The 16,307-nt window shown below is 26.7% G+C and overlaps 1 protein-coding gene across 6 annotated transcripts in view; it reads left to right on the forward strand.

The window, feature by feature from the left end:
* Window positions 1-16,307, forward strand: part of LOC142318947 (uncharacterized) — an 848,641-nt gene that overhangs the window by 820,910 nt on the left and 11,424 nt on the right. For 5 of the 6 annotated variants that reach the window (XM_075355629.1, XM_075355630.1, XM_075355633.1 and 2 more), the window contains 3 exons: window positions 1,185-1,481; window positions 5,418-6,077; window positions 11,434-12,618. In XM_075355629.1, the coding sequence (XP_075211744.1) occupies window positions 1,185-1,481; window positions 5,418-6,077; window positions 11,434-12,618 (2,142 nt within the window). The remainder of the gene's footprint in view (window positions 1-1,184; window positions 1,482-5,417; window positions 6,078-11,433; window positions 12,619-16,307) is intronic. The other variant, XM_075355634.1, reaches the window with a different exon arrangement.

Here is a 16,307-nt window from a genome sequence, read left to right on the forward strand (position 1 = left end):
AAATAATGATTGTAGTTGCGTATTAAGTTATGAGGTGTGTCAAGAAAATAAGTATTCTTTGGCAATTGTAGGCAATTGGGAAAAACTTTTATTTACATGAAATTCTTTCTATATACGTTAAATTATTTTTAAACATAGTCATCATGCAACTTATCATAACTTGACACTAATTTGAAGATACTTTACCTGTAGAATTTCATCACATATGACTAATCATTTCTGGATGCTCTTCTGTATTTCATCATCACTGTCTAGATTCTAGTCGCCAAATAATCTCTAATGTAAAAAGATTTAATGCACTTTGTACTAAGTTCAGACTGACTGCCATGGGTTAATTGAATTTCTTCCAGTGAAACTGAGTAAATCACTTTTGTGTCGCATATGCAGCACGCAGATGTATCCTGACATACAACACCTACAGTGGTGGAACTCGGTAGGCTATGCCTATTGTTCTATATTGTGTATCATAGCACTGCCAGAGTTTGACAGTATCACTGTATTGTGATTGTTGTACTTTGGGACATGAATTCAAGTAAAATTCCCTGACTAGGAATGTTTATTACTTCACTTCTCAACATGAACACTCTTTTTTTATTAATTAAATATCTCAGTTCTCAACATGCCTTTACTTTTATCTTTAAATCCATAAACTTTACAAATGAGATCGTGGTCGAGCATTTTTCATATTTAAAAATTGGATAATTGATTCTCTCACGCAACTGCTGGCTGATTGGTATTTTTAACCTGATAAACAACACATAGTTGGTTATAACATAAACAAAATCGCTAGGCTACTTAATTCTTAAGTAGAAAGAACTCGCATATAACCTTGATATTACCAGGTGTGTGCAGGAGATATGCACAGACAGTACGTATTTTTTTTTTAATGCAATTTGTATTTGTCTATTGTACACATGGTTAAGATTTTAAATAATAATTGTTGACAGTTATGTATACAGAGCGTAGAAAAACTTTTATGTACTACTAAGATGATTTACTAAACTTACTTTATACATTATTAAATAAATTTGCTATGATAAATTTCATGTTTATCATCTGACAGTATGCTTTATGTTTACTTTTCATTTCTTATTTTATAATTTTATTGTGAAATTTATTTATTTTTTTTAATATTGTAACCTGATGTTTTTATCAGAATTTAATTCAAATTGATTTATTCTCAGGTCGGAAGAAAAAAGCAGCTCCACTTCCTCCACCCTTACAGTCCAAAATGTCCTCTCTCTCTGAAGAAACTCCAAAACAACGAACTCCTTCTGTCTCTTCCACAGCATCATCATCCGCTACTCTTGAAGAAATTGAACCCAACCTTTTGAGAAAATCCTCAACATTACCTGCTTCTATTAGAGTAGCGCAATCAAGTAGTAATCCTGATTCTGTCGTGCCAAATTTACATCAGAGTAATTCTGTAGTTGATGATACACCTAGTAGCTCATTGGATCGTTTACACGATACAACACCAGGTATGTTTGCATGCAATTATAGAACAGATTTAAAAGTTTCAGTTTCTAACCCAAAAGATACTGCTATTAAAAATGATTCTGTATTACCTGCTAATTTTGAACAAAGTGAATCTATGTATAATTCAAAATTTTCAGTTTCAACTGATGTAGAAAGCAAACTTAAAATAAAAAATGATGAAAATAGTTCAGAATTTTTAAAGAATGAACCAAAACAAATAACCACTGACAAAGCGTACGATGCAGAGAATATTTCAATTAATAAAATTAATAAAAATCATGTATGGAATAATAATAATAAAGACTTTGAATGTAGTGAAAATAAAAACTACTGTGAATTACGCAACAATGTTAATTTGTCATTTAGAAATTCCTTAATGAATCATCAGAGTTCTTTGAGCAGCAGTAATAATTATCAGCATGATAATATAAAAATAAATAAAAACTGGGAGAATTTTGAGCAATCCAAAATCAGTAAAGAATCAAACAAAACTAGTATAATTTTTAAGAATACCCTTGAACGTTTCAGTGCAAGATGTCCATTAAGATTGATACCAGAAAATTGTGTTGTGTCAGTTGAAAATGAAATTCAAAATCTTGATTACTGTTTATATCGCAGAAATTCATTTAACATTAATTCATTTACACCAGCTGTTGCAGATAACAGACTTAAAAGATCACAATCTGTTTTAGATTCAAATAAAAGTGCTTATGCATCTTTAAATGGACCACAACCATTTTCACCAAATTTTGTTTTTAAAAGATCACAAACTCCACCAGTAAAATGCAATCTATTAGCTCCGCCTCCATCTGATTTATTAGTTAATCGACAAGAATCTTTAGATTCTTGGAATAGTTTTTTAAAAAATTTAAATGATATTATTTCCGAGTCAGATAGGCCTGAAGAGTACGTATAAAAATGTGTTTAACTTTTAAGTAAACACATCTGTTTTAGATTTATCTGTTGTAGATTTTAGTGATTAATATTTAGATTTTTTGATTTCTAAACTTCACTTAAATTTTTTTATCATAGGTTTAAAAACTGATGTAGAAAAAATGAATTTTGTTCATTAATTAGTGTAGTATTTCATTAACATAAATAGAACCCAAATAATTTTTTTGTAGAATCCAGTAAGTTAACCTTTTGATACTATTTAGTGCTGTTAGTTTTAATATAATATTTAGACATATATATAGGCCCACACTGTTCACCTATGTTGTTTGTTAAGAGATAATTTATAAATACAGTAAATAGAATTCATAGTTATTTTGCTGAATAATCTATTTATATTTGATTTACTTGTCTATCGATTTTAGGCTTATTTTAGTTACGAACACTATTAGTGAATTGATAATTAATGTATTATGTAGTTAGTTGTTTTTTCTGTGTTTATAAGGTTTTCATTTAATTATTTTTTCTACCATAATTTGTCAACTAATCACAAACTGTCTGATTTACATTTTAGAATAATTTTATATACTTAGTTATAAGTTCTTTAAAAATTTGGAATGTATTGAATTATATTAGTCTTGAGAAAATATTTAATAAGTAGGATATAGTATGTATAATATTTGTTTATTTTAACCCTTTGATGAGCATAGCCACTCTAGAATATTAGGGCCCACTTTAATAATTGGAAGTATGAATGTGTATTATTGGTTTCAACTACTCAATTGAAAAGCATAAATGGGATGAAACTGTGAAAATTGCTTTTTGTGTTATTTCTATGTACCTACATACCAGTCACATTTGTTTAAAGAATATTTTAGCACGTATTGAAATGATTTTATTTCTATTTGTAATCAAAAAGTTTGTTAGATGTTCACTGGTAAGAGTCCACAGAACTGGACGGCATGACAAAGTCAACAAATTATGTTTATAGTTCTAAACATGACCTAACCTAAAAGTGAAATTAAAATGGGGAAAAAATTCAAAAATAAGCATGAAAGCATTATATTTCAGTTCAATTGGATTTGAAATAAAGAATAATTTCAAAAAATATCTCAAATTTTGTTAGACAATTTTTTTTTTTAATTTAATGAACTGCAGGAGGACTTGAATATGTAACTTTTTCCTCAAAAAAGGTAGTGTACTAATTGTGCACCAGGTAGCAGTACTTGATAATATTAGGTAGTGTACAGAAACTTGATAATGTACTTGAAATAATAGAATTTTAAAGAATCTATAGCTCTATAGCTTGTTTTAATAGTAAATACTCTTATGTAAATGAAAGTACTGAGGTGAAATAATTTTTTTAATTCCCATCCCTTCATTAAAAAAAAAAGTATTACATTATGAATCTTCGATTCGTGAAGATCATTATACTAGTTTTATTAAAAAAGGAAAAATACGGTATGAAGTGAATGATATGAGAAATTCAAAAAATCGATATTTGTTTGTTCTAGAAAGGCAATAAATTTTAATAATAAATCCATAAGATAGCAATCAGTAGTTCATAAAAATAATAAAATAATAATCTTAACAAACGCAATGATATCAAAAAATATTTACAATGAAATTGTAAACTGTTAAAAGTCTTGCAGATATCATCTTCTCTCAAAAAAAAAAAAATGTCTGTAATATAAATAAAACTGTTTTTAACAAAATAATACTAATATCAAAAAAGGTAAGGCGCTACATTTATGTAATCAAAATCTGTTATTAATTTAGAATTTTATTTTTAAAAAGAAGTTAAATATTTATGTAATAGACAATAGATGTATAATAATAGATAATAAGCATTCCATATAACAAGCAAAAAATCTTGAAAAATTTCTTACAAAACTCTTACCAGCCCAATTTCATTTATATGTAGTCCACATTTACAGAAGTAATACTTTCTTATGATTATTTGTTTAATAAAAGAAATTGAGCCGGTAAGAGTTTTGTAACAAATTTTTCTATTTTTTGCTTACTATATGGAACGCTTAAACATTGTTTATTATCTATTGTCTATTACATATATTTAACATGTATTTTTATTTTAAACAAGATTCTAAATTAATAACAGATTTTGATAATAGAAATGTGTAGTGTCTTACCTTTTTTGATATCAGTATCATTCTGATAAAAACAGTTTTATTTATATTACAGAAATTTTTGTTTTTTGAGCAGAAGAGGTAATAAATGCAAGACTGTTACCATACAGTTTACAATTTCATTGTAATTTTTTTGGTTTAGTTTTATTTATTGATATTCTTGAAACCCTTATTTTTGTGGTTGTGAATTTTGCCTTATAGCGACGACTACTAGCTTGATTACAGTCTTTATATATATATCAATAATATATAGTCTCTTAAAGTGTATTTTAATTGAACTCCTATTTCTAAAATACACTTATTAAACAGGCATAAGCAAACAATTAAACATAACTGCACTTTTATTCAGGTTTAAGAGTTGGTCCATCACAGAACTATCATAACATTTGATTGACAGTGATGTCTACTATATACCCAACTTGTAGGTTTTGTGATAAGGACTTCGTGTATTTATGTACGTTTTGACTTTGTTGCAGTAGTTATAAATTATATATTTGGTTGAGAAATTAATTTTGTTTACATGTAGTGTAAAAGAAATACTATGGGTCATGTTAATATGAATAGTTTTAATGAAATTTTAACTTAATTATTTACTAATGCTATTTTAGAAAAACAATTGTAGTTACAGAGTGACCAGTTGCTGTTAGTCCTTTAAAAAGAAGTAGTAAATTAATGAGAAGTTATTTTTATTTTATTGATAAAATCTTTAGGAGAAATCAAAAGACATGAAACTGAAAATACCATCGTTCATCAAAGGGTTAATCTGTAGATTTTTATTTTTGTTTATAAATTATTGTAACTAATATTGTGTGTATATTTTTCTTCCTTTTCTGTTCCTGTTCTCCATGGGTCGTTTGTGCATGACCTTACTTCACACCTAACCCGCACCTTACTTAACAGTGGAGCATCCAAAACCAAAACCTAGAACTGTTTTTCGAACAGAGTCTGTTTCATCTGATAGTAGTACAACTCTTGGTGGTGGTTCAGATACTACAAAGTCTTCTGTAAATACAACACTGCCTCGTAAAAGTAGGAAATCATATCCTGCGCCTGCACCAAAGCCTAGGAACATAATTTCAAGTGAACGTAATAAAGTCACTTCTACAGATAAGTCATGTACAAACAGTTACTCTAGTCGTACTCAGGTCATTAGTGATAGTGATAATAATGAAAAACATATAGAAACAAACATTGTAAAAACCGTAAATGATATTACATCAAAAAGAAGAATTTGTAGGCTTGGAAGTGTTGATACTGCTATTTCGGTTAATAGAGTTTCAGAAACATTACCGACAGATGATCAGTTGTCGATTACATCATCAACATCATCTGTTTTTATAAAGACTGAGTTACCTGAAAATAAAACAAGTTTAAAAGAGTTTCAATCAGACACTGGTTACGTTAATAAAGGAGAAATTAGCAGAGAAAGAAATTTTTCGGTCGGAAATCTTAAGGATGTGCCAGCTTTCTTATCAAAAAGTCCACAACTGGGACGATGGAAGAATGTGGAGTGCTTAGCAGAGGCTTGTCCAAATGCATGCGGGAATGGCCATAATTCAGGTTTGCATGCTCTCTATTTTACTAAGTGCTATTATCATTTATATTTGTAATATAAAATATTTTCTCTGATTCTTTTCTTAATTTTCTCTTTCTTAAATAATTTTATACACACTAACGCTATTTCAAATTGAATAATCATGAAAATATACATGGTGTATTTCTTTAACAAATAATTCTTCGTTTATTTTCTGTTCTTAACATTTTCTTTTTGAATGAAGTTAATTAATCTTGAGAATCTTTTCTTTTATCTTTATACTGTTTGGTAGAATTTTATTAAAATTTTCCAATTTTTTTTGTATATACGTATAGTTATTTTGATCAACACAGTTCAAAACAACAAAAAAAAGTTTTATATCTGAAATAGGAAGGGTTTTTGTAAATAACATTCATTGATGCTCAATACTTAGTGTAAACAACTTAACTATATTGGTTGAGTTATTTTAACATAATCAAAATTATTTTAAAATTCTTGAACTGTCATTTGAGATAAAATAGTATTTATTTTATACTGCATCTTTTTATATTCTCCATTTTGTTTCATACGACATAATGTAATGATTCCAATGTTACTATAGATAAACTGATAACTCACTGTATCATCAGGATCCATGAGCACTTAAAAGATAACTTCACCAAATATCCTTGTGACCATTTAACAGAATTTTGCTTTCAGAATTTTTTTATATATCATAATGATATAGTGTATTTTAATTAAAATAAAAATATGATTGCAGTGAAAGGTTGTTTCAATAGAAGCAGTATTATTTTTAATTATTTTTTTAACTACATTTTGAATGTCTTTTATATCTACGTATGCGCACACATGTTTGTGTATTTATTCATGACTGCATTAAATTTATTTTAATTACTGATAATTTGGATAATTAAAAAAGTACAACTTCATGTTGGTTAGTGATCTTGTTAAGAAAAATTTTTTTATGGCTATTAAAAGAATTAGATTTAATTATGGGATATAGATAAATAAGAATTTTATTTAATGAACAAGTGTGTTAATGTGAGTGGTATATGTACGTACAGTAGAAGACCCCCTGTTAACCAACTTATTTGGGATTGACAGGTTAGTTAAAAGTCAGGTAAATCAGAGTTATAATTTTTTTAAAAATAAATACCTGTTGCAGCTAATGTCCTGTAAACTGTTTAAATGAAGATGATAGTTTAATTGTTCTATATTAATCTTGTATCACATAAAATTTTGTGTAATTCAGCTAATTAATAAAATAATGAATGAATACATTTTATTTACGGTAATTGTCAATTCTGAAGACTTTTATATTTAAAATAAAAACTATAGGTAACATGTGAATTTCTTGATAATTAATTGGTTACTTCTTAATTTCTTAATTGGTTGTGATTAACCTCAAAACTGAAATAGGCTACTTGATATAACAGCAAATCATACTGATTTTTGTTGCAAGAAATATTTGATCATTAATTAGCTCTGAAACACTTTGCTGTATATTCTCGCTATTTTTTAAATTTTAGTCTGTCATAGTTGTGTATTTCATTACACTTTCTTCCAAATAATACATCATGATGTGAAGATTTTTTTTTTTATCTGTAAACAATCTTAACTTCAATTTCCTTCTACTTCTCCTCCATTGTATTCTCTTTCAGTCTCCTCTTTCACATTAGCTCCTGATTTTTGCTTGTCATGGCTTCGATAATTTTATTATTTAAAAACTCCATTTTCTATTAGCCCATCATTCAAATTCATACAAGTACATTATTCTTATCTAATAGTATTTATCAAAAAATCTCAGTCGTAATATCTTCACTACCACAATTTTCCATTTTAATCACAACTTTCTTGCAATTTTTTCATAGTCTTTTTTCTCCCACAATTACTAATTTTTGAGGTTAATGTCTGATCCAATGCTATATCTATTATTATGGATTGTGATATGGTAGATTCACTATGTCTAATATTTAGAAATAAATAATTTGATATTTGGTTTAATCAATACATACTGTAATTTAATTAATGTTTAAATAATATTAACCATATATTATTTTATTGAATAATAATTATTACTGAGTTCATTGAGACCATTACACTCGGATAGTCAGTCAAATGTTTATTAACAGGGACATTTTTGTGCATATAACAGTCATATACATATTTGTTGATGTTGAATATTCTATAAAACGTTTGTTTTGAGATAATATTTTCTGTAAGTATTACTACTTCATACTATTCTGTTATTAAGCCATTCAATACACCTGATGATATTAGTGAAAAAAAAACAAAAAACATTTCATTGAATGTTTGGTTTAATTTAATTTCATTTCATTTAATCTAAATTTAGAAGTGAAAGACATTTTATAATATCTGTGTCCATTATAATGTGTTAGTAATATTACATTAGCAGTTTTTTAAAAGTAATCAAGTAGATTCTTTTCTTTCAGAAATTTACTTTACTAAATTAGAGAGTTAAATTCAATTAAATGCCTTAAATGAATAAATCTTAAACAAATTTATGAAACAAAAATTGAAAAGCTATAGCAATAATGTTCATGAACTTGTAATAAAATTAATGTATGTATACTGTTGTCAATTCATAATCAACCTCTCATATCAGTTTTGAAAATTTCTTTTTTGTTTAATTTTCAGAACTGAGATTATATCACTTTTGATAATTAAAATTTATTAGCTTAGTTTTTAACAAAAGATATAATGATTAAAAGAGGTAAAGTTCAAATATATTACTTTTACATATCCTAAAAATATCTCACAGACAGTGCTGTTTGAGCAAGTTCATTATCTTGAAAGATGTATGAGTTTCTTGAATTTTTTTTTAACTTTTCAATCAACAAAAAAAAAGAGGTTTTTAATTCAGTTCATTTGCTTATTTAATGTATATTCAAGCCTTCCTGTTCACAAAATCAGTTGGTTTTTTTTAAATGTATTTTTATATATAAAAAAGCTTTTCTGGTGGTTCCGTTGTAAACTTTTTTGTCATATCTTATGTGAAAATTATGTTGCTTTCAGTGACGATTTGGAAATTTTTCTTTTTTTTTAATAGTAGCTGATGTTGGATTGTTGTAGCATAACTGTGTGTAGCTCTTTTTCATTCTGTTATTCAAAATAGTTTTGCGCAAAAATTTAAGAAAATGTGATTAAAAATACCTCAGATGTTACTGTTTTCCAGTGTCTTAGCTCACAATCAATAAAGTTTCTTTGCATTGTTTCTCTGTGTTTATAACTTTTTTTATCAAAATGTAGGTTTTTCACCTTTTGGGTGTAATCAGGTAAACTTCCATAATTTCTAGTCAGCATGTTTGGCTGTATCCCGAATTTATGAGTTCGTAACAAATATTATGTTTAATATTAAAAAAAAAGAAAGTATTTAGTAGTATATCTTGACCATTGATTTGTTCTGAAAAAAAGTTTTTTTTTTTTGCTGTGGAAAATTTGTTTTTTTTGTTTCCTTTCAGATTTGTATTGATAATTTATTTCTCATCACCTGTGATGCTATGACATAAAATGTCATATAACATGATTGTTCACCTTCATCTTGTACTGCTTTCTCTTGTGAATATTCAAATCCTGGCAAATTATTATTTTTGTGCTTTTGCTCATTGATTAATGATTACAGCAATATTTTTATGTAATACAAGATCATCAATTGCGTGCAAAATTTGCATACAGTTATGTTGAACAATTGCATAAGCTGTTAACTGAATAAGCTGTTTAATTTTATACAAACTGTTATTAAAATCGGTAAAGATTTTTCATGCTATCAGTGTTCACTACCTCTACTTTGGTCGTAGAAGTCGTGATTTTCAAACCTTTTAGTTCCCTTTATATTATAGTAATTGAAAAGTGATGTTTTCTTGATTAAATATTTGCTATTACTTTACATTAACTTTATAATAGTAATTATTACTCTTGATTTTATTTCTATTTTGTCAAGTTTAGCTGGATATTTTATGTTTATTGCTTTAATTCAGGCTCTGCCAGTTTTGTTATGTTATATCACAAAACAAATAGACAATAATAGACACCAATTCTTAGGTGAGATATACATTACTATGTGATGGTTTTACAACAGTTAAAATACTTTACGATTTCTTAGGGCCGTCCATCTATAAACAAGTATGTGGTGAATTACTGTAGTGTGTTCCAGCTATTCATGCTCTTTTCTGCAAAGCAAATGGAAATTTTATTACTTTAATTGATATATATATATATATATATATATATAATGTGATTAATCTTAGTTTATTATAACAAATTCGTTGTGTTCAGGCGATAATAATGTGAAAGCGTTTTTCACCCAGAAAAACTCAAATAAAAAGACGAATGTTTCTGGGAGTAACATTCTAGAAATTGAAAAATGTAAAGTAACCGATTAAAGTTGCATTTAATAGATTATCTTTCATAGTTAACATTTAACACTGATTTATGAAAATTCCTGGTGATGCCTGTAAAAATATATTATATTAAAAAGTAAAATGCTTGACACAAAAAGGAAGACTAATAATGTCAATCAAAAAGCAGATGAGAGATAAATTCGATGATGTCAGTAATATTTTATTTGTATTTATTATGATCACAAGCACATAGTGACTTGTTCATGAACATTATTGTCAAACCTTATGTATTACGTTGTAAATGATTTATTAAGACTGTTAAGAAAATAAACTTTAAATGATAAAAATCGTGGAATTGTTAACATATAATTTTACTTAACATATAATTGTTATTCAGTAAATAAAGTTATAAAAATCTGAATGCAAAACATAAAAGTTTGTTCTTGCTACATTTGGTGTGGAATGAATAGTTTAGTAAATAAAATATACAATCGGTATATTGCAGTAATATTGTGTTGGTATTACTGCAAAAATACATATTCATTGATAGATATCAGCCTTGAATAATGCTATTAAAATATTTTATTACTTTTTTTTTGCAGAAGTTAGAATAAAGACACATGTATTTTTTTGTATGTAATTGCTTAAGATAATTTTATATTGTTTGAAATTCTTATGGTACTACTCAAAAGCAGAATTGTGTACTATTACATTCATAACACGTACTTAATTAATTATAATAGGGAATGTATATTCTGTATGAATTACTTTACAATTAATTATACTTTTACTACAGTTTTTTTATACTTTTACAATTTTAGCTTATGTCATAGATATAAGCTAAAATTGTATAAAAAAAAATAGTATCAGAAAAAGTTAAAAATATTTATGAAAATTGTACAGATGAGTTATTTTGTATACAGCTTGCTTCTGTATGTAGCTGATAATGTAGTGTGATATATGAATATGATATTCTAATACACTAAATTTTTATTATCATAATGGTTTTATTTACTTGCAGAATCAGGAGTCGAAGTTGAAGAGGAACAGAAGCAAGTAGATAATTCAGAATTACGACTCGATGATGATGAGATAGATAGAATTTTCCATAATGCGACTAGAGATCATACAAGCCTTGAATCTGGTGTAGGAGAAGAACCACCACTCTCATTATTATCATTACCTTCACCTCCATCAAGTTTGACAAACCAGCCTGAGTCATCGACGAATAATAATACTGATAATCTTGACTGGGAATATAAATTACCTGCCCCTCCAACATTCCGAGATGAAACTAACTCGCCTACTGTTACAGAATTTGATACTGTAACTATTGGAAATTTGACTGAAGTGTTTGGTCCAGAATCAATTTTACAGACTGAAAACAAGAAGCAAGTTTTTAATGATGAAACTAATAGTAAAACTGTTATAAATGAAAAAGAAAAACCATCGGGAAATGTTTCTGAAACACTGGGCAAAATTGTAGAAGAGAAGAGTGAACTAGTCATTTCTAAAACTACTGATAAGAGTAAAGAAAAATACAATAATAAAGTTGAGTTATTAAATGATTATTCAGTCAAAAAATCATCAGACAGAAAAAAATTAATAACTGAAAGCTCAAAACCTGATTTGTTGAAGCGTAGTGATATAAATGAAGAACAGCAAACAGCTGCTGTGGATTTTGAGAAAACTGCTGTTATGAATGAGCTTTCAACAGTTATAACTGAAAGATTGTCCAGACCTGAAGTGACTGTAAATGATATTGAAAATTCTGTTAAAACTAGGAATAATTTGGTCGATGTGAAACAAGCTAGTACTTTAAATAATTTTGTTATTACTACTTATAAAGAAACGAAACCAGTAGAAGTTTTTGAAGACGATTCAATAAAATCATCGAATGGGGAAAGAAGAGATAGTTCAAGAGACGAGGCTATGTTTAGAGCACCAAAATCAATTCCAAGACGATTTGAACCAAATTTAACTAGAAGAAGTTCATTTAACAGCGATGATAAACCCGTTAATATCACTGTTAAAAGATCGGTTTCTCATGTTTCATTATTAGCCGGCAATGTCTCAAGAGGTCCTTATAGGTCTCATTTAGCTCGATCAAATGGAGCCCTCACAGAAACATCACAGTTACAGCAAGAGAATGAAAGTGTTGGTTCAAGATTGAGAAAAACAGCAAGTGAAGTCAATATTAGTCAAGGTAACATTAATGTTTATTGAAATACAGAATTTGTAAAAAAAAAATTATTTTCCAGTAATGCATTTACTTTAAATTTTTTTGTTGAAAGAAACATTCTGTTTGTCACGTTTTTTTGTTGTTTTCAATAGTATTGATTTCTTCTTTTTTTTTTTATTTAGAAAATGTTATTTGTACAGAATGTAATTCAGTATCAAGCATAATGTAATTCAATATCTGTCATGCTACTATCAATTTTTAGAAAGCGTAAGTTCTACTGAGGCTGTTACGTAGTACCTGTACGTAAATAATCAGTATTTTGTGAAGTAGATTTTGCCAAAATAAATGTCATTCGATCTGTTTTATAGATGAAAGTAGAAGCATCAACTGAAAGTTAAAGAATATACTACTCACTATGTCTTTTTAGAAAAGTCAACTAACTGTAATAAATGATGATAAAATGAGTGTATTTCAGGTTTTAATAAAAATTTATAAAAAATAAATAAAAAGATATTTTAACTCTCAGATTATCAACAGCGATAATCCACCAGAACGGTTGATTAAAGTAAAAAAAAATATTCCCCAGGTTTAGTTTTTTAACATTTAAATATATTTCAATTCAAAGAAATTAGTATCTGTCAGAATATATAATTATAGTAAAGAGGAGACTGTCACAGAAACCAATATTTTAAAGCTGTAATTATCTTTCAGAAATACTTTTATTAGCATAAAAACAGAATAAGATAATTTGTAAAATTATCAGTTGCAATATACCCAAAAGATATGCCATATTTATAAATAAATAAAATCTACAATTATTATTATTATTATTATTATTACATTTACCTGATGAATTAAAGTAATATTTAATACTTGTAAAGCTTAACTTTTTATCCAATGATTAATTTTAAAATATTTATTTTACCAGGAATATATTTTGAATACTTTTCATATTGATAGAGAAATAATTTTAAAAGAAATTTAATACACTTTCACACATACAGATAAATTTTTTAATTATAATTTCATAAAAGTAGAACAATATATGATACATTACTAAAATTTACTTCTTTAATCAGTTAACTAATAATTTAGTAAATTGATACTTATGCAAACTGATCAACTTGGGTTTGACTTGATCATTTTTAACAATTTTTTTTTGTTTTTTTACTTTTACCAGATGATGCATCATATGTTGTAAATTATACACATTCTAAATTTTATTCATCAGATGCAGGTGACTGTTTTTCCCGTGAGATAATATAATATAATTTTCTATGAAAAATGTAAGCTTATAAAATAAGGAATGACAGTTTTTAATTTTATTTATTTATCATTTATATTATTTATAATCATAAAATTTTTATTACTCTTCAAGTAATAGATTTATTTATAGTAATTATAATACTATAATAGTAGCTCTGATGGTTTTGTCTGAATAAAGCTGATAATTTTAATTCTCATTTTATCCTCATTTTAAACTGATATTAAGGACTTTTCCTGGTGCATTTTTTCAAGCAAAGTTAATTTTTTTATGTAAGTAAACGCCCTTTTACAAGTCTGGAAATTAAAAAATTTTTCCACGTATAAATTTATTTAAAAAATTTTATTAAACAGGTTTTTTTTTATAGGTTTATAAATACAATATAACCCTAACTCCTACTCAACTGCACTTAACCAATTACTTTAAAAGTAATAAGATTCAAAGGGAGATTTTTATAAGTGCAGTTGAGTAGAAGTCAAGGGCTACTAGCAGTACAATTCAAACATTTAAAGAAATGTATTACCTTAACAATCTATTACTTCACTTTCCTTAGTTTAGCTGATTAATCTTAAGAATAATTTAAATGTTAAGTATGTCATTAAGGATTTTTCAGATTAACAAGGTATTATATTATTAAGTTAATATCAAATGTAATCCCTGTAGGCAGTGAGCAAGGAACTGTTTTTTTTGTTTATATTTGTTAGTTGTAATATTTATATTATATCACTTGAAGTGATACCGTTATTTAAATTTAGTAGTTTATTAAGTAATTTTTTTCTTAGTATTTTGTTAAAAAGAAACTAGTTCTGTATTTACTTGCAGCTTTTAAGATGATTTTACTTTTCTGGCATCATAGTTCTAGAACTGTGCTGTAAGAAGAAAAGAATGGTAATCAGTCAACAAATGAAGCAAGGATTTTTTTGTTTGCATTTCTCGATGTTTCAAGACCCCCCCCCCCCCAAAGTGGTGGTGTATGTAAGTGTGTTGGCATGTTTGAAGCTTAATAACATTTTACTGGGTAAACTGATTTTGATGAAATTTTGTACAGAGACTCAGGAATATAGGGCGATTTGTTTATACAATTTTAAGGCCAATATCTTAAGTGGTAGGGGATTGTTTTGGGGGTCAATTTTATCAAAATTTCACAAACTTAATCTTAATAAGCTTAGACATGTGTGCATGCTTATCTTAATGTTTAAAAAAAAATTTGCCCCAAAATCCCAATTCTTCAAATATTGAAAAAAGCTGCTTTATTTGTTGCATATTTTTTTAACCAAATTTTTTTAAAATGTTTTCCTAGGAATAGTAGTAGTGCAGGAGACAAAAAAAAATTGGGGCAATATTGCGGGTAGGGGAGCTGATTAAAATTTAAAAATATTGATTTTTGAATTTTCAAAACTTTTTGGTTTATTAAAACGCTTAACATAATATTATTAAAAGCATTAAATATAATAAATTTTAATAGTATTAATAATTTATCCTCCCCTACCACCAAAAAAGAAATCTTAGTAACTTTTTATTGGTTGTAAATTTTTAGTGGAATTCTTTTTTCATTTAACTTAGTAAACATGGAAAAATCAAAAAATGTTTCTTGGAAAGTGATTTTGGAAATTGGGAGCAGAAAATAATTTAAAGTCATTACTTTAAATTATTTTTAAAATAATTTAAGATTTAAAAATTCAAAAAGTAATGACTTTTTGAATTTTTAAATCTTTTTTTTTTTTGTTTAAAATTAACATATAATGATGATTTTACAATAAAACTTCATTCATCATATATTATTCCCACCCTAAAAAAGAAATCTTGGGTAACTTTTTTCATGTTACATTTTCAGTACAAAGAATAAATAACCAATGCCAAGAAAGTATTACAACTTTGTTGTCAGCTTTTTTGAAAATAAAATTTTCTGGTTGCCTTAGTTGCCAGAACATGTTTCACAATATTAATTATAAATTCTGTAATTAATAAAGATAATTTTCATTACATATAAATTTTTGTTCAGTGTGAAATACCGTTTAAAATGGATAAAATTTTAGTTTTATTAAAACTTTAAAAAATACAGCAGGAGTAACTTAAATAAAAATAAATTTTTAATATTTTATTTACAGTATAATCCTGTTACGATGCACATCATTATGAGGAGTGTGGTTTTACTAGATTTTATAGAGAAATTTCTTTCAACTGGAGTGGATAGGAAAGAATCATAAGTTTGGAAGCACCTCATTTTGTTGTGCAATAAGTTACTTATATTCAAGAAATTGCAGCTTGATGCTTAATGTTAATTTATCTTACTTTTTTATGAAAAAATAACTTTTTAAGAAATAAAACTTTTTAGTTAACTTTGTAGAGAATTTAATTCTGAGAAAATTGATGTAAATAACGCCTGTTAAAATTAAACACAAATTTGAGAAGTTCAACTTCTCAAAATGATTTTAAACAGAACAGTTTT

This window comes from Lycorma delicatula, chromosome 2 (genome assembly GCF_047948215.1).
Source record: "Lycorma delicatula isolate Av1 chromosome 2, ASM4794821v1, whole genome shotgun sequence".
Lineage (NCBI taxonomy): Eukaryota > Metazoa > Arthropoda > Insecta > Hemiptera > Fulgoridae > Lycorma > Lycorma delicatula.